We start from the raw sequence: 20,641 nt of genomic DNA on the forward strand, positions 1-20,641 counted from the left end.
TTCCAGTGTGAAAGCAATCTCAATTTTACCCATTTTATAGGGGGAAAACATAAGGTAAGAGAAAGACAGGCAATCGGCAGATGTTTTTCATGTGGTCGCAGGGAGGGAAAACACAATTACGGTGCGTGAGACACATAGTTAACGTAAAAGCAACAAAAGTGACCCAAATGGCGAGCCAGCAGCAATTGAGCTGGCAGCATTGTCAGTAATGGAGCTGCTCTGATGTGCTGCTGTGCCGGCTCCTTCCCCGCGCACCAGGCTTTTATCGCCGCTGCGCATCCCAGGCTGCTACGTTGCTGTCGTGCAGCCTGTTCCTAGAAAACAGGTTGGCTTTTTTTAACTCTCTTGAGCATTCAAGTGAGTCCAGGAGATGTCGGAATGGGTTGATAAGTGGCCCTGCCTTGTCTTGGCTGGTGGGTGTTTTGCTCAAATTGCTGCTTCCCGAGGCTCCGAGCTGTGATGGAGCTGTTGACTCGCTCCCAAGCAATCCCAGGCACGCAGCTTTTGAGGGAGGCGGAATAGCTAAAGAGAAAAATGGGCTGGGAGATCACCTGTTTGGGGGAAATGGCAGAGAAAAGACATGCCTGGCTGAGCTCCTGCCCTCTGGGGTCCCATGGGTGCTGTGGTTTGTTCCTGCTGGGGCCTCCTGGCTGGGCAGGCTTGTCACTGCAGCTGTGCTGCTTGGAAAGAATGAATCGAGGCAAATTTTTCCCTTTCATCTCCTTTCATTTTTTTTTGTCAGGAAAACCAGGATGTCTTCCTGCTGTATTTCACAAGCAGGAAATCAATTGCTGAGAGGTTCCCGCTGGGAGATTTGTGTCTCATGAAATTCATGCCGGGGGCAGAGAGGCAGGCTGGGGAGCTGGAGACGACAGCTCTGTCTTCCTCCTCTCTGCTGCTTTAATTGTTTGTAATGACTTAATAAGCAGCACTAAACAGGAAAGCTGATCCTTCCCTGCAGCAAGCACAGGCATGAGGCGTTTTATTAACTTTCCTAGAGCCTCTGCTTGGAATATCTTTGCTGTATTTTCCTTTCTATGGCCTCAATCCAAAGCCTCTGGAAATTGATAGGAAAGCTGCTGTTGACTCTGTGGTATCAAGGCTTCAAGTACTGAGCCAGAACCAAACCGTGCAATGATCTTGGAGGGAAATAGCATGGAGAAACGGCACAACTCGCAGCCATGAAAGTGTCTGTGCCTTGGCACTCTGTGTATACAGATGCATACCAGAGAGAGAGCAAATTAAGCATGAAAAGCACTGTTTGCTGAAGGATGACTGGGAATAGCTGGCCGTTCAGGCTGGGAATGAGGAGGAACTCCTGGCCATCAGCAAGAGGAGGTGGATGGAGAGCTGCTGTGCATCCAGCGGCTCGCTAGCTCCAATTTTCAGCTGCAGACACTGCCTCACCTGTGAGTGTGTTCATTGATGGCATACAGGTAAAAACAAAGGAGTTTGCCAATGATAACTTATGGAATTTTGTCCAGTGGTTGCAAAATCCAGTCTTCAATTTACATATTCTTAGAAACGTCCACTGCCTTGTACAGAAAATCAAAAGAATTCAATATTCTGGTATTTAAGTCAGTGTTAAGCTACAGCATTGTCCCCGGCAGATGCCACCTCCCTGCCTCACAGGGACTGAGGACACAGCATTGCCCAGCACCTTTGGTGCCAACAAACCTTTGCCCTCTCATTTGTTCTTGGTAGCAGCACACGGGGCTCAGCAGTGAATGGATGCTCTTCTCTGGCCAGTGGGCATTTATCACCCGTGAGCTACCCTGCAGCAGCGATGTGGAAGAAAAGCACAAAGTGAAGTAATTCACTGGCTGTTCGTTGTGCTGTGCTGTTGCAAGGCTCAGGAAGGAGCTGCGCCTCTGGGCAAACAGCTCATGATGAAAAACTTGTGGATTTGGTCTCTTTAATCCGTTCACAAATTCCTTGCATCCATTCGGATGCTTGATAATATTTCCTGGGAGAAGCATGTCTTGTGCTCGGAGCAGCCCAGGAGCAGCTCCTGAGGACCCAGCTGGAGAAGTGGCAGCGGGGCAGGGACCCCACATCCCAGCTCCTGCCCCAACCTCAGGCTGGGTCCCACGGGTCCCACCTCACCCCTTTGGGTGCCCCCGGTTGGGTTCGCTCGTGCTGGTGCCACAGCCCCGTGCATCCCTGTGAGGCTGCGTGGGACTTGACGTGACATGGTGACATGCACCTCGGTGTCAACAAGGTGACACTTTAATGCTGCTGCTGTCGGCTCGTCAGGCAGTGCCCACACAGCCTGTCTGGAGACAGCTGGGGAGGAGAAGGCTCAGGAGAACCGGGATGAGGTGCCACGTGCCACCCCCTGCTGCCAAGGCCCGACTGGGAGCCAGGACTGGGGGGTGACCCACAAGGGCCAGGCAGGAGGGGCTGTTGGCCGTGTCAGTGACAGACTAATAATTATCTTTGCACAAAGGTGAAAAAGCATCAGTTCGTGCGGCCTGAATAACCAGATCTGATAATTCTTGCTGCGTGTTACAGGAGATGTGCTGATCTCCTCTGCTCTGAAATATTATCTGTGCAGCTTAGCTGGGAACAATATTGAAGTCCTGAACCTACTAATAAAAGTCACACCCATAATCCAGGAGCAAACCTTTGCGACCCATGTTTGTTGTGGATGAGAAGACCTAAAGCTTTCATTTTGGGTTGATTTCTGCTCTGTACAGAGGGTGCCCAGGTTGCTGCATGGGTGGGAAATGGTGGCTGAGCCAGGTGGGTGCAGGGACATTTTTTGGTGGAAAGCCACGTTTCACAGGGCCATAAAGCGGGTGTCCTGGCACCTTGCGAAGAGGAGAAAATCCTTTCTGCTCAGGCTGAATGGCAGCGAGCTAGATAAGCAGGAAATGAAGCCGGAGGATGGCAACTAGCATAAGACAATCAAAGGGGAAATGACAGCCCAGGTTTGTCTGTGTCACGGTGCCTAAGATTAATAAAAGCAGAGGGGCAGATGGTGTGGCGATCTCTCGTTGCTCACTGAGCTGATTAATGCTGTCTCATTTTTCTTGCTGCCTTTGTCTGTACGCTGACCCACGTTTCTGTATTTGAAGAGGAGCACGGGGCTGGGGCCACGCTCCTCCTGCTGCAGCCTATGTGAGCTGCAAGTGTACTGGTGGTCCTGAACCCACCCGTGCTGGGGGTGCAGCTAAACCCTTCCAAAAGTCACCTCTGGTCAGTCAGGCCTGGTTTATGTTTCCTTGAGTTTGGTGTTGTACACTTCACCAGTTGTTTCTTTAAAAAATAAAAATAAAAAGGAGGTGTTTGTTAGCACTAGCTGTGTGGGCATTGCAGACTGTGTACGGATGATTCCTGTGGGATCATCGTGAAAGCCACATTTACCAGCTGCTCAAAAATAAACCTGACAGGAGAAATATAAAAAGTGATGAACAGCAGCGAGCTGCAGCTCTGTTGGGGTGAAAAAGGCGTGTGGGGTGGCTGGATCTGGCATTCCCCTGCTCCTGCACACCATTAGATCCTGCTGGAAGCCTCTCACACAACCTTCCTGCTTTATAAATCATCCCCACAGCACCGACGTTGTTTCCTGAGGTGGATTCAGGCCCAATCCTTTTGGCTGCTGAGTATTCCTGGAAGGTCCTGAGCATCTTCATCCCCAACACTGTGAAACAGCTCAGGGTCGCCCTCAGGCTTCAGTGTAGGTTTTCAGTCTGTAAGATTTTTTCTGCCCACAAACAGGATTTTATTTGTGTATGGTGAAGCATTTTGGGTTCCTTCAGCTCCCTCATTCCTGTGTGCAATTGCTCATGCCAGTGGATGAAGTTGGGCGTAGAGAAATCGTATTCCTGGATTGCCTTTCTACCTCCCTGTCACTCAGATAAGCACGATCCTCCCTTGAGGAGGATCAGACCCAGGGTCTGAAAGCTGCTGTGATGCTCCCAGCACTGCTCTGTGCATGGAGTCGGTGTGTGCAGGATGAGCACTGGGACAAAGGCACGTGGAAAGGCTGGAGAACAGAGGGTGTCAAACCAATCCATCCTCCTGGGAGGGATGCGAACGCTCCCTCACAGATCACAGACTCAGGACTGTGCTTTCAGCCAGCTTCCAGTTCCATGTATTAGAAACACCAGTCTCATAGTCAGTAATAAAACCAGCTGAAATAATTATAATAATAATACTTATAATTAAAATAATAACATAATCAGTCACCACTCACAATTTATTTTCTGCTTTGTCCCCACCCTGCATCTGGCTTCTGGTTGCCTCTGTCCCTGCAGCTATACAAACAGCGTGGTATAGCCGAATAAACACAAAAGGACAAATAAAAGAAAAAGGACAAACCTTATGCTGCAGTGCTTCGAGCAAACAGGAGCACGAGGTGATGGAGTGTGTTTTAGGGCTGTGGGTGTAACAGCTCAGAACGTGGCAGAGCAGTTTTATATTATTTTTAGAGGTCTGAAAACATCGTTCCCAAAACAATCTCCCCCTCCTGTGTGCCATCGTAAATTGTGAAACAGAAAAAAGAGAAAATAGCAGAGGTTTGATTAAACTGGCTTTTTTCGGTCTTAAAATAGTGTCAGCTTGATGCCTGATATTTTAGAAATTGGATTAGTAGCATCTATTTCATCCCACCAGAGGGGTGGATTTAAGGCTTCCAACAACAGAAACGCTGGATGCGCCAGCGCAGAGTTTGCCAGCCCTGCCACCCTGGTATCTCGTCGTACTATTTTAAGCAGCCTCAGCCAGATGTATAAATACACTGGTACAAACAACAACAGAAAGAAAATGTTCCACCAAATGGGGAAAAATAAGAAGTTGGGGTGGCAGCCTTTTCCGAAGAGCTCCGGTTGATTTTGAAGAGAACAAAAAAAGGCTCAGTGTGCTCCTTTCCGTGAAAAATGCAGGTGTTTAATAGAAATATATTTTTGAGGCTGTTGGTAAGCGCGGTACGCTTTTAGGTCTGGGAGGAACAAACACGCTGTTTTCCTGAGATGCTGCCTTTGAGAGGAGAATTGCAAATATCCCGGGTTGTTTTGTACAGTGGATCTAATGGTGCTGGGCCGTGATTGTCCCAGGTTTGGGATGTTGGCACAGGGCAGGCAAGGAGCAGCTGGGTGCCTTTGCCAGGACCACTGCAGCCGCAGCATAATCCAGCGGAGCTTTTTCCTCCTGCAGTCACATTTGTAACCCGAGGCACTCCAGGGCTCTTGAACTCGGCGGCTGTGGAAGTTAATCAGTGTAATTACTGACAAATGAACTTGCTGCCTTCCTCTGAGCATGGGTGTGATGAGCGCGAGGTTACCCCGGGAGCGCTCGCCAAGAGGGGGCTTGTTCTTTGGCAGGGAGGGGAAGGAAATAGGGCTTGTAGTAACCAGGGTGACTGGACTTCCCGGGAAGAGGGAAAGAAGCAATTAAAGACATGAGCTCTGCTTGGGATTATTTGCATCATTAGCCTCAGCACTAGGAGACGAGGCTGCTGCCTTGAGAGCCTCGGAGCGCAGCGTGTCCCTGACCTGCCGCGAGCACCAAGGGCTGAGCCAGTGGGCAGCAAATTGACCCCATGCCAGTCACTGGCTCTCCCCTTCCCGGGTTTTGGAGGTTTTACCTGTTTTTTGAGACTTATTTTCTTTCTATTTCCATTTTTTTTTCTATGTCATCTCTGAGATACCCTATCTCTCAGGTGCAGCCCTGCTGATGCACAAGGTTGCGCCTTGTGTACCGAGCAGGATTATTCTTAATCAGCCACACCTCTCCTCACCTTTACTCTTATGCTTCTTGATTTCTATCTCGTAATACAAAAATGTGTAATAAAACAAAACCTACAAAAACAATGGGCAGGGAATGGATTAGGTACTTAGGAAAAGAAGTAGAGGTATTCCTTAGGCTTGTTCCCCTCTCACACAAGCCCCCTTCACTTCTCTTGTTGCTTGCAGCACGTGTTCAGCTCTTTCATCATCATCTCCCTGGGCTTGTTTCTGCTCTGGGCATCATGCTTACTATTTGTTAGTTGTTGGTGTTTTTGTTGTTGTTTTGTTTTCCCCATGTTTCTTTAAATTGTTTACCCTGTTGGAGTGACGTGCTTTCCTTACCTTTTATTATTTGATGTTTTTTTTCTCTTATTCCTTTCATTCTCTGAATTCAACTTTCCACTTGCCTTGTGGCTGTTATGTGTCAATTACATGCGTATCAATTAATTCTCTACTGCCTGCCTCAGCCAGCTCTTTTAAGGGGCTGAGTAGCTCTCTTGGGTCAATCCCATTTCACGGAGATGCCTTTAAGCTGCCCCTGTGCTTGGACAACTCCAGTGGGAAAAAGCCTTGATGCAGAGGTTATAGGTGTGAAGCGACGACTCTCCTTGCGAGGACAGGAATATGGTTCTCCTCCATTTCCACGACAAATCGATCACTCCAGTTTGGGGAAGATCTGGCTCAGATTGGCAAAGAGGTGCCTGCTGGAGGCACGCAGGCTTGGTAGGATGGCAGCAGCTCCTTGGGATTTGGGGCTGGGTCTGCTGCACCACAGGGTGTTGCTTTGGGGTGCTCGGGCAGTGGGATCAGGCACCCCTGTGAGATGTGTGTAGGGAAAGGGTCTGAAGAGCCAACCTGCTTCGCTTAGGTTGCCAAAGCTTATACAGAAAAAAGAAAATTTTAATGGTATTTTGGAGAATTTGAGGATCCTTCTCGTTTCTTTGCCCCCTTTGTATGAGGGCTGGAAAGGCAGAGCTCATGTGATGAAAATCCCGGATTTATTATTATTATTTTTTGCAATGTTTTCATCACAGCAGGAGTCAGGCTAAGAGGATGTGCCTGCCTTTGCCTTAATGACAGTAACGATGACAGCGGGAAGCTGGTCAAAGGTACATCATTGCTCTGTCCTTAATTTTCCCTGCACAACCGAGGGTGATTTAATAAATGAGGCACAGCCAGGACCTTTCTCTCATCTTCTGCTCATCAAGCAAAACACCCCCCCACTCCCCAGTCACACTTCAGCTTCAAATACGTCATTTGCATCTGGCTGACCTTGGCTCTCCTCTACCCAGGGGAAGCTGAAGAGGTGGGAAGCCAGAGGCTGCGGTGGGTGAATCATGGAATAGCAACCAGTGCCTGCTCCTGAGCAGGGTGTGCTGGAGAAACATCGTGTGCTGTGCCATGGGAAGACGAGAGCAAATAGATTAAACAGAAGATAAAAAGATAGGAGGGCACCTGGTCAGCTATTGTTGAAGGAAATGTGGAGAGGGGAGAAAAAAAAAAAAAAAAGGCATTAAAAAAAGTGCCAGAGATCATTATTAACTGCAGCACAGGTCCACAGCTCTTCTAATAATAGGCTGTGTAGTGAATGCTAGAAATAATATAAGATGTTGAGTGGGGGTTTTTACTGAATGGTTAGGTGAAACAAAGGAATACTCTTATACTCATTCTGGCAGAAGTTTTCTTCTTATTTAAGCAAGATCTTTTTTTTTTTTTTTTTTCCTGAGATAGTAGCCACACTGAATATACTGAAATATCTCCTCTATTAGCTCCTGCAGGATCTGGATAAAGCTCTCATTCAGGTAAACTTGAATCTAATGTGTGCCTGCATAGTCATAAGTTAAATGGGGGCTATCAAAGTGTTGCAGGAGTGCGGATGTGCTGAGGGCTGCTATAACTCGCTCGCCTGCAAGTAGGCAGAGTAAATTAAGAGTGGATGAGCCATGAGTTTGAGCAGAGCAATTATAAATTATGTCAGTTTAAGCGGAACATTTAAGTAAATTAAGCTAAGGGGCTGTCTTTAGCACGAGCCAAGGTTTAAAACAGGCTTCTACTAAAGAGGACTTCGTAGACCTGGCTCCAAACAGACCTTCAGAGCCAAGCATCCAGAAGCTTGAGGCAGCTCAGGGCTTAAGCAGCGTTTTATGGCCTTGGCCTTGACTCTTGGGCTATAAAAGCTCCTGTGAAATGAACACTAAAGTTATAACTCCCCAGAGAGTTCTAAGAGCCCCAGATGAGAAAGGTCTACCTGGATTTTGGGGACAGGATCTCAGTGCAGAGCACATACACGTGCCATCAAACTGCATCAAAACACCTTTACGGGGGGGTTTGTTCCCAACACCGGTCACCTGCCGTGTTCTTTGGGAAGGAACAAACTTTACAAGGCATAGTTAAAAGAATTTCTCTGGCAGGTTCACAGCTGTGAGAACGTTAATAAACCCAACTGGCTATTTACTGTGCAGTAGCCACTAAGCAATTATGTTTTGTCTGTAGGCAGCCTAATGAAACCAGCAGTTAACGACCTAATGAGAAGAATTTAAACCAGCCCACTGTTCCGCAGAGGCATCGCTCTGCTCTCCCTGGCTGCCCTGCACTGTGTGTTTTCTGGAGGAGTTTAGAGCTGGTAAAAAGAAATAAACAGCCTCATTTTGGAGGAGTGGTGATGCATGTTTTTTGTAGCGGAGTTTTGCACGTGCGTGCCCAGATGCTACAGCACAGAGTCAGTGTTTCTGCAGGAGCTGGCAAGCAGGGAGCTGTGTGCTAACACAGCATGGGAAGAGCAGAGTGATTTTTATTTTATTTTTTGGCAGTTCCCTCTGAGCAAGGCAGAAATCTCCCCTCCCAACACAGCGTGTTGGTGTCACAACAGGGCAGTGGAGGGCTGAGGGCAGGATGCGTCAGTGGACAGGAGATGGATGCAGAGCTCAAACCACAGCTTGCTACTAACCACAGATGCCCAACGTGCCCTGCCTGCTCCCCAAAGTGATGTTTTTTTGGAAAGTGTCCACCTTTTTTGTGCTGCTGGAGTGCCCGGAGCCTCTTTTCCTTTGTACGAGGCAGCCTGAAGGGTCATGCTGCTAACAAGCAAACTTGTTCAGTCCTTCTCCGGCTCATCAGCGAGGAGAGGACGAAGTCATTAGCCATCTGTGCCAGGGTAATTACAAAGCAGAGCCTGGCAGGCAGCCAGCAGGCAGGCAGGGGCTGCTCTGCCCCTGGGACCGATGCTGATTTTCTCCTCTGGGGCTCAGCGCAGCGCTGGCAAGGGGGCTCAGGCTGCTTGTCCTCTTGGATGCCCTCCGAGCCCAGCAGAGGTGGGCAAGGAGACTGCCAGCATGAGCTCCGGCTCTCTGCTGTCCCTCTCCTGTTTTGTTTCTGGTTTCTGTAGCCCTAAAAGCATAAGTTTGCATCCTTTACTGCCCCAGTTCAATGGGGATATTGTAGTACCTGTATGGATAGCTAACCCTTTACGTGTAAGCTGATAAATCTTTAGATCAAAGATGCTCTGAAAGCTGCTGTGCTGGTTATAATTTCTGGTTGTTTTTGATACAGCTTTCCACTGACAGCAGTGCATTGTTTTCTGGTTTCTTTGAATGGTCTGTCAGTCTTTTGGTACATAATGAACAGCAGAATCTATTTTACTTTTATTATACAAATTATTATATGATGTCTAGCCTCTTTTTCTTTCTTTGTCGGTCTTAAACAGCATGCTCATTTCTATGTGTGCTTTTAATTGTTTCCACTGCTTATCAGTAGACTTTTGGGTTCTGCCAGGCATGTTTTGAGCCAGGTGTCTGGGGCTCACTGCGCCATGCACTAGGCACCAAGTCAGCCTAAAGAGTAACTTCAGGATGTGTTCAGCTGTATTGTCTCTTCCTCCCTGTACACTTACTAAAGGTTTGTTATGAACACTCTTGTTTGCTGAGTCCTCGCTCATGGCTTAATCCCTTTCCTGAATAATCAGTTGTCGGGATTTAATCCCTTCTCATCTGTGAGGTCTGAATTTTGAAGTGCTCTGCACATGCTCTCCTATTCATCTTGTGCTGTCCTTGATGGGAACATTAGGCCTTCATGGATCACTTTTCAGACTTGTCCCAAGAAAGTTTTTTGAGATCTTTGAAGGGTTTTTGGTGTGGGAAAGGGGTTTTGGTGTGGGAATTACAACCCTAATGATTGACAGGGGTGGCCATTGCCTGAGTTGTGAAACCTGCTGAAAAATGCTGTTCCTTCCCTTCCAGGTGATTGTTTTCTTCAACAGATTACGAGCTTTGGGGATTTCTTTTGAAAGGGAATTTCAATGAATCTCTGTTTTGGGCTCCAAATTGGAATGGTCATTTTTTCACCAACACCTGCTTATTATCCAGTTAGGTTTATTATGCAGTTATTATCCAGCATCTCCCCTTAGATGCTGGGCTTAAACAAATCTTTAAAATCTATACCTGATCTCCTGCTACCTGGCTGAAACTGGAAACAGAGCTCCCGGGCTTTACTCGACTTAGCTGAACGTGCTATTGCACTTCTAAAATGAGTGGATAGTTGCTTATACTGGTCCTCTCCACCAATGTAAGATATGCATTCAATGAACTCGGTGCCCCAGAGGTATTTGGTTATGTGTTTTCCTCAAAAACGTAGTTAGATGAGGTATGTGGGGCTCATTTCTTTGAAAGAAGGCGAGGAGGAACAGCTGAGGCTCCCTCTGTCAGGCCTCGCTACCCAGCAGTCTGGCACAGATGTGCTTCTGAAGAGCTTTGCAACTTGTCCTTATCATGTTCTATGTTTGATTTAATGAAAGAATTTTTAATGAAAGACCTTTTCTGTACTGTAACTGAGCTCCTAATCTTATCTGAAAGCAGAGCACAATCCCTTCAGAAATGGCATTTGAATAACAGCCTATTTGCATTTCCCGCACCACGGTGTCGCTCACAGGAACAGCTCTTTATTTAGGAGAAGACAATCAGCAGATTTCTCTGAGTCAAAAGTGCATCAGTGATGCCACATGGAGTAGGTATGAGAAACAAACTGTCTCACTTCCCAGCTGAGCAAACAAGACCTTCCTTGTTCCCAAAAAACGAGAAGTGAGCTTTTCCTTAGCAAGCACCTGAGACTTTGTGTAGGTTTTCCATGACACCCCTGGTAGATTTTTTCATTTACTGTTGGCTGGAAGGAGGCTAAGCCCCGGGCTGATGGGTGCCTGTTGACCTGAGCTCTGATGGACGGGGCCAAAAATCCAGCATTGGATTAGCCCAAAACCAACATCCAGAATTTGGATGGGGCTACGTGGAGCACTTAACACTAGAAAATACTTGATGGTGATCTGTAGTTCCCACTCCAGAAATGATGGGCAATGCAAAGAGAGACCAGTTTGCTGCCTGCTCTGTGCAGAGCTGATGGTGTTGAGCAGCAGAGCCATGGGATGAGTTGATTGCTGGTTTGTTGGGGCACACAAAGTTCTACACCTCTGCTTTGGTCGCAGAGCAGAGTGCAGTGTTTTACTAGACAATTACCTGCACGGCAGGAAGGATGAAGAGGAAAACCTTCCCCTGCCACTGGTGATGCTGTTCTTGTTGCAAACACATGAGTTACATCCTGTGGAAGGCCGTGAAGTTCATGCAGTGGAAGCTGGGCTGAGCTCTGATCGACTCTGTCCTTCACCAGGCAAGTGAGGGCTGGACTCTGCCCCACATTTCCCCAGCTGGAGCTGAGAGGATTGAATTGCATCCATTGACAAGGTGAGAAGTGTGTCATGTTTTGTCTTGCTCCTTGCAAGAAATATCCTAATTTAAACCACTTCTGTCTTCTCAGCTTCTGCTTCTTCCTCTGCCTCCTTGCACAGATGCGCATCTCTAGAGAGAAGGCCCCATCCATTTTGGTCCTGTCAGCTCCTCTCTCCCCCTCGTGCTTCTCTTTGTACTAAGTCACTCTTCCCTGAGAAGACCTCCATTACCAGAGTAATAGGTACTACTGAATCAGCCTTTGATGTGACGAGCAGTGGATTTTTGCAGTCAACGTGTCAATTTAAACTGTGGCTGTCATGCTAAAAATAAAAGATCAATTCCCTCTTCCTGGAGAAGAAATTAAGGAAAAACCTTTTCATGTTTTGAACCGAGTGTATAAGGCTGAAGAGGGTGAAGATGGAGATGAGGGTGTCTCCTGAGAGGAGTAAATTTGTCAGTTTAGCAAATTAGAGAGAGTATGCTTGCACCTTTTAAGTAGTCAGGTACCAAAATAATGTCACTGAGTAGGCAGGGCTGGGGTGGGGTTGTTCTCCCTGCTAAGCAGAGCCATGAATTTTGACAGATTTTTCACACAAGAGGCCCAGAGAATCACCTGGCCGAGGACAATTTCTCTGTTTGCCTGATTTTTACAGTGTGTTGCTGCAAACCTGTTCAGCATTTTCCTTTCCCTTTGTGCCCCTGTGCCTGGGGTGCTCGGTGGGAACCCCTGGGCCCCTTTGTGGTGGCACCTCTGGGGCCTGTGTCGTGCCAACCGCGCGGGGCCTGCAAGGCCTCGGGGCTGTTTCACTCGGCGCTGTGACGTGTTGGAGGGGATCTGATGAATTACTCAACAATATTAAGCACCCTGCGAGGAATAATTAGCTGCTGTGGTTATGTAAGGTGAAAGCAGAGGATTTCACATGTTTTGGTGTTCAGGTTGCTGTGCCAGGGGACGTAGCGGTGGGGGGTGAGATGTCCCCGTGGCACCTCAGTGTGGTGCTGTGTCTGTGCCCCCTGATGAAAATAACTGCTCTTTGGAGCCCACTTTGTGCTTTCTGCCAGAAAGGGGAAGAAATGGGGGAAAACTACCCCAACGGAGCAAAGCTGTGGCCAAGAGCTCTCTTCTGTCTGGACCCCATGGAGGGGGCTGGAGGCAGCACCCTGCCCTCCTCCTGAGTGCTTGTGCCCCGTGTGCCCCCCCGCCAGGCTGTACTTGTGTTATCTCCCTGTCGAGCTCACAAAAGAAGCCCAAGGAACCAGCCAGCCAAACAGATAAGGAAACAGATGTTGTAGAGTGCAAAGGTCAAATAAATACAGACAGCTCAGGAAATAGGCATTGCAGAATGATGCAAAGCTGAATAGGTGAAAAGAAAGGCTTTTTTGAATGGAATTACAAAGGGGAATCTCTTTTCTGCAGAGAAAAAAAATATTCTGATGAATTCAAGGCAACAAAGAGAAGAAAGGGCTTTACATTTACCAAATTGCAAGATACTCTGCCAGGCCTGTGGACTTGCAGGAGCGCACACAGCCTCTGCAGCCCTGCAGCCAGACCTGTGCCTTGCACATTCGGTCTCTGCTTTTTTCACTGTTTGCTGTGCTCTGCCACATGATGAATAATATGGAAATGCTTGAGTCCAGAAAAACATTTGACAAACTGCAGTGGGTAGGACTTATGTGTACCAGACTAGGTGACTGCTGACCTGGGACTTGCCTTGCTCCCCATTTCTGAGTGACTTAACTTGTTTCTAGTCTATTAAGAAAGAGACAAGTCCCTAATTAAAATGCATTTAATTCCAGCCTCATTAGCCTGGATCATGTTTCGATGTTCTCGTACCACCAGCAGAGACAGGACTTGTACTTATCGTCATTAAAAATGCAAAATGCCACCAGGTGGTCTCTCTCTGGTACAGGCAGTGACTTATGCCACAGCGTTTGTCACACAGATGGCCACAAAATCACGTCCCAGATCCATTCTAATGACTCCTGCAGCCCTAGCAGCCATCCCAAGCGGGAATGGGGACAAGGGGGCTTCACTAAATGCCTGTGTCCTTCTTGCAGCTTGTGCCCTGGTGGTGCTCGGGTCTGCTCCCACCAAACCCCACTGCTTTGTGGTTCCCAAATCGTTGCATTGTGGCAATAGGAATCATAAACTGTGCAGCTCTTGTCCCTCAATTATCCAACTATGGCTGTGTCTTGAGATGGTGAAGAGTGCACGCTGAAGGAAGAGGAACACTGCAGAGGTAAAACACAATGGGAGATTAAAGACACCTACATTTGCTATTTAAATCCCATTAAACATCAATTATGATCGTTCTGATAAAGACAGGGCAACATTCAAACAGCCACTGGTCTTGATGTTGTAAAATGCTGAACACGGTTACTTCAGTGTCTCTCTAGACAAGATTACAAAGACAAGATCGCTGTCCCTTAGTCACAGCTGAAATGTAAATCTCAGCACTTATGGCTTACAGCGTGGAAATGTGGTGGTGCTGGGGGGGCAGAATGGGATTTGTTTTCAAGGAGCCAGGAAATGCAGAGCTGGAGGTTCCCAACGCAGCAGCTCTGGTACAGCCCCCAGCCAGGGTCTGGCAATAGATTTCATAGTCAAACAGCACAGCAAAGCTAATCAGGACTTGCTAATTTTCGTGAAGTCTTACGCTTGAGATTCGCTCAGACTTGCATTTTCCTGGAATAACTCAACAATAACACTGGGTGTACAAATGGACTCTTGGTTTATCTGCTGAGACCACAGTTTGTCTTCCTCTTGTGGCCACCGCAGCCTTTCCTCTCCCACTGCTTGCAGCCGAGCCCCTGCCCCCTCCTGCCCCCAGGACTACTCATCCACTGGGCTTTGCATACTGATGGATTTTCAAAGCAAACCAAACAATGTTTTCTTCAGCAAGGCCACTTTGCAAGCAGATTTTATTGGACCACATCCTGCATAAAAACAGAAATCCAATCTCATATCCATTGTCATGTGCCTATTATTTTTCTGCTCATCATTGCTTTTTCAATTCTTCTTCATGTATAATTCTCCTTCAGCAACATCATTCAAAACTTCATAGAATTCAAATACCACTGCTTTTACACTTGTATCTGCAGTGATATGTTTCCTTATCTTGGATCTCTATTTAATATCTTGTTTTCCTGGGCTGACAGCTGTATTCTTTGAGCTGTGAATATTGCCATTCAGGGATAAAGACGTTTTCTTGCCCTGTGGTTCTGTATGAGGTCCTTTTCTGATATCTCACTGAACATCTGAAGTCTCCACAGCATCCAGAGCTGCTTTTGGCTAAGACAAGACAGACAGCCCTGCTGGATTATTCACTCCTGTGCTGTATTTCCACATCGTGCAGGGGCTGGGGCAGCTTTTGAGGACTGGGCTGAGGTGGCTCCAGCCCCCTGTGCCTTTTCCTGAAGGGGTTCAGCCCAGACCATGGCAGGCTAGGTGCCACGCAGCAGTTTCTCTTCGCTGCAGGCTCTGACAAAGCTGATGCCTTGTATTTTAGCTGGGTTTCTGGGAACTGGCAGCTCAAGGTATTGAAAACCTGTGTCACTAAACCACTGGCTGAGCTAGTCTGTGGGATTTGGGGTTGCTGTGGTGGCTGTCTCCTGGTTACTGAGATAACTGATTGTTAATGAGCATCCTAGCAAAGTATCTGGGCTGCCCTGGGGCTCTGTCCTCAGCCCCCAGCAATGCCCCAGTTGCCCTCACCAGCCCTGGGACCACCCCAGCAGGGGGATGCTCGTGACCCCCACCAGTGGCTGCAACCCTGCAGGCATCAGTGACAAAAAAAACCCTGCGGAAGCAAACCCTAGGTGTTGCAGGGTTGGCATTTTGGGGAGAAATTCACAAAGACTGAGCTGTGCCTGTCCAGCTTGATGTCTGTGCTGAACCGTGGGGGAAAATGGTGTCCCCCAAGCTGACTGCCACCAGCATGTGTGCGTGGGCTGCAGCAGCCAAGGGGCTGAGTGTGTTTGTGCGCACACGTGTGGGGACAGATGGGCAAGTGGCAAGGGGAGTCCCTCTGCTTCCTCAAGCAGAGATTGCTTATATTGTCCTTTTCTGTACATAGCAGGTAACAAATGAAGCAGCTGGCATGCATCTTAACCAGGGAGAGATCCGGAGGCAGGGGGAGAAGGAAAGGCACAGCCAGTCCAAAAGATGCTTTGAAAGGGAGAAAAACTTGCTGCCAGGCTTCCTTCCAAGAGCAATTTCTCTCTCTCTTTCCCTTTCTCTCTCCCTCTTGGTGCCGTGTTATTCCTCCATGGCCAGGAGGCTGCAGGCATTTCAGATCTCTTCTTCAAGCCCATGTTTCAAAAAAGGGCCTGCAGAATGTTTGCTTCTCAGGCTCAGCAAATGGGAAGTGCACAATGCAGCCGTCTCTAAGCCTCTCTTCTCCTGTCTCGGGGAGAAAGGAATTTGCCAAGCCCTAGAGCCTGACTCACTCGCTGTGTGAGCATGAATTAACCAGGAATGTTCGAGAATTATTCCTGAATAATTCATGAACCTGAATTAATCATGCATTTTCATGAATTATTCATGAATAACTCATGGAAATGCAAGGTTTATTCATGCTCCAAAAAATCCAAGGCTTTTTCTCTTCTCTTCTGCTTTCTCTCCCTGTAAGAAACAGACCTGAAACAAGCTAAGGAAAAAAATACATATGTATATGGAAAAATAACAGGAAAAATAATGCTGAAACAAAACAATCAAGAAAAAAGCAAGCAAAGGGGCTTTTTTTTTTGCCTTTTTTTTTTCTTTCCTTCTTTTTGTAATGCAGTGGGGACAGCAGGTGGGAGCTTTCTAAGCCAGACAAAGGAAACCTGAGAAGGAACTGTGGTGAAGGGACAAGCCCAAGGCAAAGGACTGTCCGGCCACCTCCTCTCCTGGAGCAGGCAGCTGAGATCTGCATAGCCAGGAGACATTTTGCAAGACTCAACACCTGGAGCAGTGCTAACCAGGCAAGGACGAGCTCTGTTGCTATCAGGATTTTGATCTCTCTCTCTCTCTCTCTCTTTCTCTCTTTCTCTGTTTGTGCATTTGTGTAGTTTTGTTGTGTTCGGTAAGGTAAATGAGCACCTGGTAAGTGGGGCAGGAAGGAGCAGCAGCAGCTGTGAAAATCAGTGCTTTTCTGCTTTAAATGTTTTGGAAAGGAAAACCCCTGTAGGGAGATTTTGGGGGTTGGGGTTGTTTGCTGTTTAGAATACGGAGCTCTTTAAAACTGCTGTGTTTTGGGGAGGGAGAAGTCTCAGCTCTCTGTATATCCCACTTTGCTTGGTCTCTGTACCTTTCCTGGGGCTACGCAGAGGGCTGGGTGCAGCCGCCTGCTGCAGAGCATCCAGCCTCTGTGGCTGGCAGGGGGACGTGGGGAGGAAGCCGTCAGCACATGGCGAGCTGCTGCATGGTGCTGCCTTATAAAAATAAATGGCACGGCGTGTCTCGGTCAGGGGAAAATGATTGGAGCGAGCCAGACGTAAGTCTGTGCCAGCAGGGCAGGCTGGCAGGTTCAGGGAGTGTTACAGCTCCTGCAAGCAGCTTCGCTGCGGCTGCTGGATGGTGGAGGGGGGAAGGAGAAGGAGAAAGTTGTGCAGGGTGAACCGAACCTCCCAGGTGAGGGGATCACGTCCAGGCTCAACTTTAATGGGGATGTGAATGCAAAATGAGAGATAGCAATAAATTGGGTCATAGCTGCCTGTCTGGTCAGCTTGTCCCTGCTCCATTGCTCCTCTCCCTGCCCCAGTGCCCTGCCATTGGCTTCGGGCACCACGGCCATCCTCCGTGCACTGCCTGGCACAAGGGCTGAGCCCCAGTCCGCAGAACCCTTCTGCCAAGCGCTGCCGCAGAGCAGAGCAGGACAGGCTGAGGGGATGCTCTGCCAGGGCCCTTAGGAGCTTGGGTGGCAGGTCCCTGCCTGGTTTTGTGCTCGTCTGTGATGTGTGGGATGAAACCTGGAAAGAAATCCTCACTGAGCCTGGTCCTCAGCTGCCCCTCTGCCTCGGGAAGGTTTGAAAGCTGCTGCGAGCCTGGTTGCTGTGGGGGGCTGAGCACTCCCATTTCTCCCCTGATTTCAGCTGCTGCTCTAAGGGGACAAGCAGGATGCCTTGATGGGCAGAGCTATGGGCCAGAACCCAGGGGCCCAGCTCCTTGATTTGGCTGCCTTGGATGTCTCCTTTGCTGCTCCATGCCTCAGTTTCCCTTTGTGTGAAACAGAGGTAAATTGATGCCCTCCTTAGCAAAGCAGTTTCACATTTACTGAAGGAAATAGCTGTACAGGCAAAGGGAAGATCATTTCCTGGAACACACCTGGGTCTTTTCGAGTCTCTTCTCTGTCCTGCCCTGGTATCGCACAGATCTGATCCCCCTCTGCAGCAAATTGCCGTAGCCCCATTGATGTCAACTGAGCTGTGTTGGTTCACCCCAGCAGAGGAACCAGCCCGTGCCTGCTCGGTGCCTTGCCCAGGGTCTGCCCAACACATCCCAAGTTCGAGCAGCTCCTGCCTGACCCCAGGTGACACAACACATGGCTGGAGTTCTTCAAATTAAACTAAGGGACAATAAAAGCTTGTGGGGCTGTGCCCCGATCAGGACAACCCCACAGGGGAGGTATTTAGGACAAGACAAGCACAGCAGGGGAGGGATGGGGAAAGGGAAACAACAGGTAGAAAAGATACAGGGGGAAATATTTTGTACCTACGGGGCTTGCAGCCTCAGGCTGAGTCCCCTTTGCGAATCCTCCTGAGCACAAAGCCGTGCTGCGATGCTCCCCTCCCGCTCTCCTGCTCCAGGTGGGCAGCCCCGATGTCGGCCAAGCTCTACGTCCTCATCAGCTGGCCCGACGGCAGCCGTGTCATCAACATTGAGAACATCAAGGAGCCCCGCAAGCCCTTCCACCTCTACGCGGTGGGCGAGCAGGTGCTGGCCCGCTGCCCCGGCTTCAGCGGGCTCTACTGGGGCATGGTGGAGGGCATCAGTGGTGAGTGAGCGCCCCGTCCTTGGAGGCTACGACCTGGGGAGCAAGGTTGATGCTGAAAAGTCCTCTCCTCTCTTCCTGCAGAGCACAAAGATGTTCTGGAGAAGAAGCTACAGGAAGACAGACAGCTCCTGGAGACGTTAAGTGAGTAGTGTCCCGGCTTTTGGAGCTTTTAGTACAGTGGGATGATGGGTTTGGTGAGAAAGGAATTGAAGATGGCACCTTTCTACCTTCCCTGGGGCTTTCCGGGTGCGGTGCTGTCCCGTCACAAACTTCCCAGCCCTACCATCAGGGTGAGCAGCGGCGAGCGGGAGGTGGGAGATACACAGCGCTGACCCCAAATTGCACGTCTTGAGTGTCCGCCTTGCTTTCAGAAGATGAGCCGGCCAACCACAGCATGATGCCTCCCCAGGCAAAAAAATCCAGGAAAACCTTCCCGAAATGGACCCCGGGGAATGCCCCCAGGAAGTACGGTGACCGGAGTTACCCCGGCAAGCCGCTGCTGCGGGCAGCCGGGGCCGGCCTGCCCGGTGATGTTGGCAGCTCCTCCATCATCAAGGAGAGACGTGCCCTGGGGCCACCCCACCCAGCCAGCGCCTTCACCCCCCCGGCCCCTTTCGTCACCCTGGCCGTGCCGGGGATGTCCCAGGGTGAAGAGGACAGGGCTGGCACCGCTACCAGAGGTAAATGGGGCTGTAAATGAGGACCTTGACTTGTAGCCATCTCCTGATGGGTGGGCTGGGCTGGGAACTTTTGTGGCTGCCAGGACACCTCCGCTTTGCTCCAGGTCTGTGAGGGTCAGAGATGAAATTTTCTGGTTCTTTCCACCTGTGAGATCTCCGCCAGGAGGGCTGTCTACAGGGAGATGCATGTGTAACAGCATATGGTATCTGCTCAGCCAGGCACCAACTCTTTCTCCTGGGCTAGCAGCTCTTTCCCTGCAAGCCAAAAAAAAATCCAGCCTGCCTGAATAACCGTGACACCCACAAGACCTGTCCCTCGGTTAGCCAAGCCTTCTTCAGGTTTGCCTCTCTGCCCAATTTTCCATCCACCAGTGCATGTGCTGAGCAGTTCTAGAAATGCACGGGTGCATTCTCTACATGCTGACTAACAGCAGGGTCCAGAGACACATTGGTTCCTCCTGCCTTGCCCACTGTTTTCTGTTTTTTTTTTTTTTTTAAATTTTTTTTTTTTTTTTTTTTTGTGTGTGATGGAAGCAGAAGCAGCCCTTGAGATACCACCTTTTCTAAAAACAAAATCCCCATTGTTCAGTCCTGGAAAGCACATTTGGGTCATTCTGGTTATGCAAAAGGAATCACGTGTCGCCGTGCAATCCGGCACGAGTGCTAAGATAATTTGTCCTGGAGGCAAAGGGATTCAGGTGCTGGCCTGGTCAACAGCAGGCTTGTTCAGCTTCTCCCCCATTTCTGCCTCCAGATTACGTTGCCCTGGCAATGAAGAGGAAGTCAGATGGCATCTTGTCCCAATGCCAGCAGCACGTCGGTCTGAACAGGTAACACCTGGTGGCACGGTGAGGACCCTGACTGTCTCATGCCATATAAATTCATTTCATGTGATGTTTTGGGTTTGCTGTAAATGAAACCAGAGCTGACTTTGCTGCCAGCCCTTAAATTCCAGATAATTCTCAGCAGGAATGAATGCAACAGGAACGTGGAGCTGGTGGCAGTGCTTCTTAGCTTGCTTGTTTCTTCCAGCTGTGAAGAACGAAAGCTGGATGCTTTGCAAGAGATGGATGACTTTGAGAGAGTTCAGAAAAAAATCTGTCCTGGTGAAATGGAAAGGTAATTAGCAAAAGGAGGCACTTGTTCTTAACTGTATTTTCCTCGCTACAGAAATGAACACTGAGACCACAGCTGGGTGACAAAATGGTGCAATTTTAGAGCCAAGAGCTGCTGAATCTCAATGTAATCAGAGCCAGGTGTTTCTGATTGTAGGGCTCAGTGCTAGAGATGCAGGAAGGCTCTAAAACAGTGCAGAAACCACAAAGCTCTTGCCTATAACCATCAAAATGCCACCTATCGTGTTTGAACATGGTTGCGTGTTGCTTGCTTTATTGTCCATTACTTTAACGACAAGTACCCAGTGACGAGGTAGCTACTAGGGACAATTTTACTGCGAAGAAACGGGTGCCAAAAATCACATTACGGCACTTGTATTGTCATTTCTTGCATGCCCATTGTTTCATACCATGGGTAGGTGCCTC

At 48.9% G+C, this 20,641-nt stretch overlaps 1 protein-coding gene across 4 annotated transcripts in view; it reads left to right on the top strand.

Moving 5' to 3' along the window:
* LOC308178829 (uncharacterized protein) overlaps positions 1-20,641 on the top strand; it is a 65,706-nt gene that overhangs the window by 11,316 nt on the left and 33,749 nt on the right. The window contains exons 1-7 of one of the 4 annotated variants that reach the window (XM_080557955.1): positions 7,022-7,534; positions 16,228-16,529; positions 18,233-18,420; positions 18,502-18,561; positions 18,792-19,100; positions 19,855-19,930; positions 20,133-20,219. In XM_080557955.1, coding sequence (XP_080414081.1) covers positions 16,519-16,529; positions 18,233-18,420; positions 18,502-18,561; positions 18,792-19,100; positions 19,855-19,930; positions 20,133-20,219 — 731 coding nt within the window. In that variant the 5' untranslated portion in view covers positions 7,022-7,534; positions 16,228-16,518. Of the gene's footprint in view, positions 1-7,021; positions 7,535-9,982; positions 11,459-16,227; positions 16,530-18,232; positions 18,421-18,501; positions 18,562-18,791; positions 19,101-19,854; positions 19,931-20,132; positions 20,220-20,641 lie in introns of those variants that run through there. The other 3 variants (XM_080557953.1, XM_080557954.1, XM_080557956.1) reach the window with 3 other exon arrangements.

Source organism: Anser brachyrhynchus (assembly GCF_964034855.1).
Source record: "Anser brachyrhynchus genome assembly, chromosome: 16".
In the NCBI taxonomy this organism is placed as follows: domain Eukaryota; kingdom Metazoa; phylum Chordata; class Aves; order Anseriformes; family Anatidae; genus Anser; species Anser brachyrhynchus.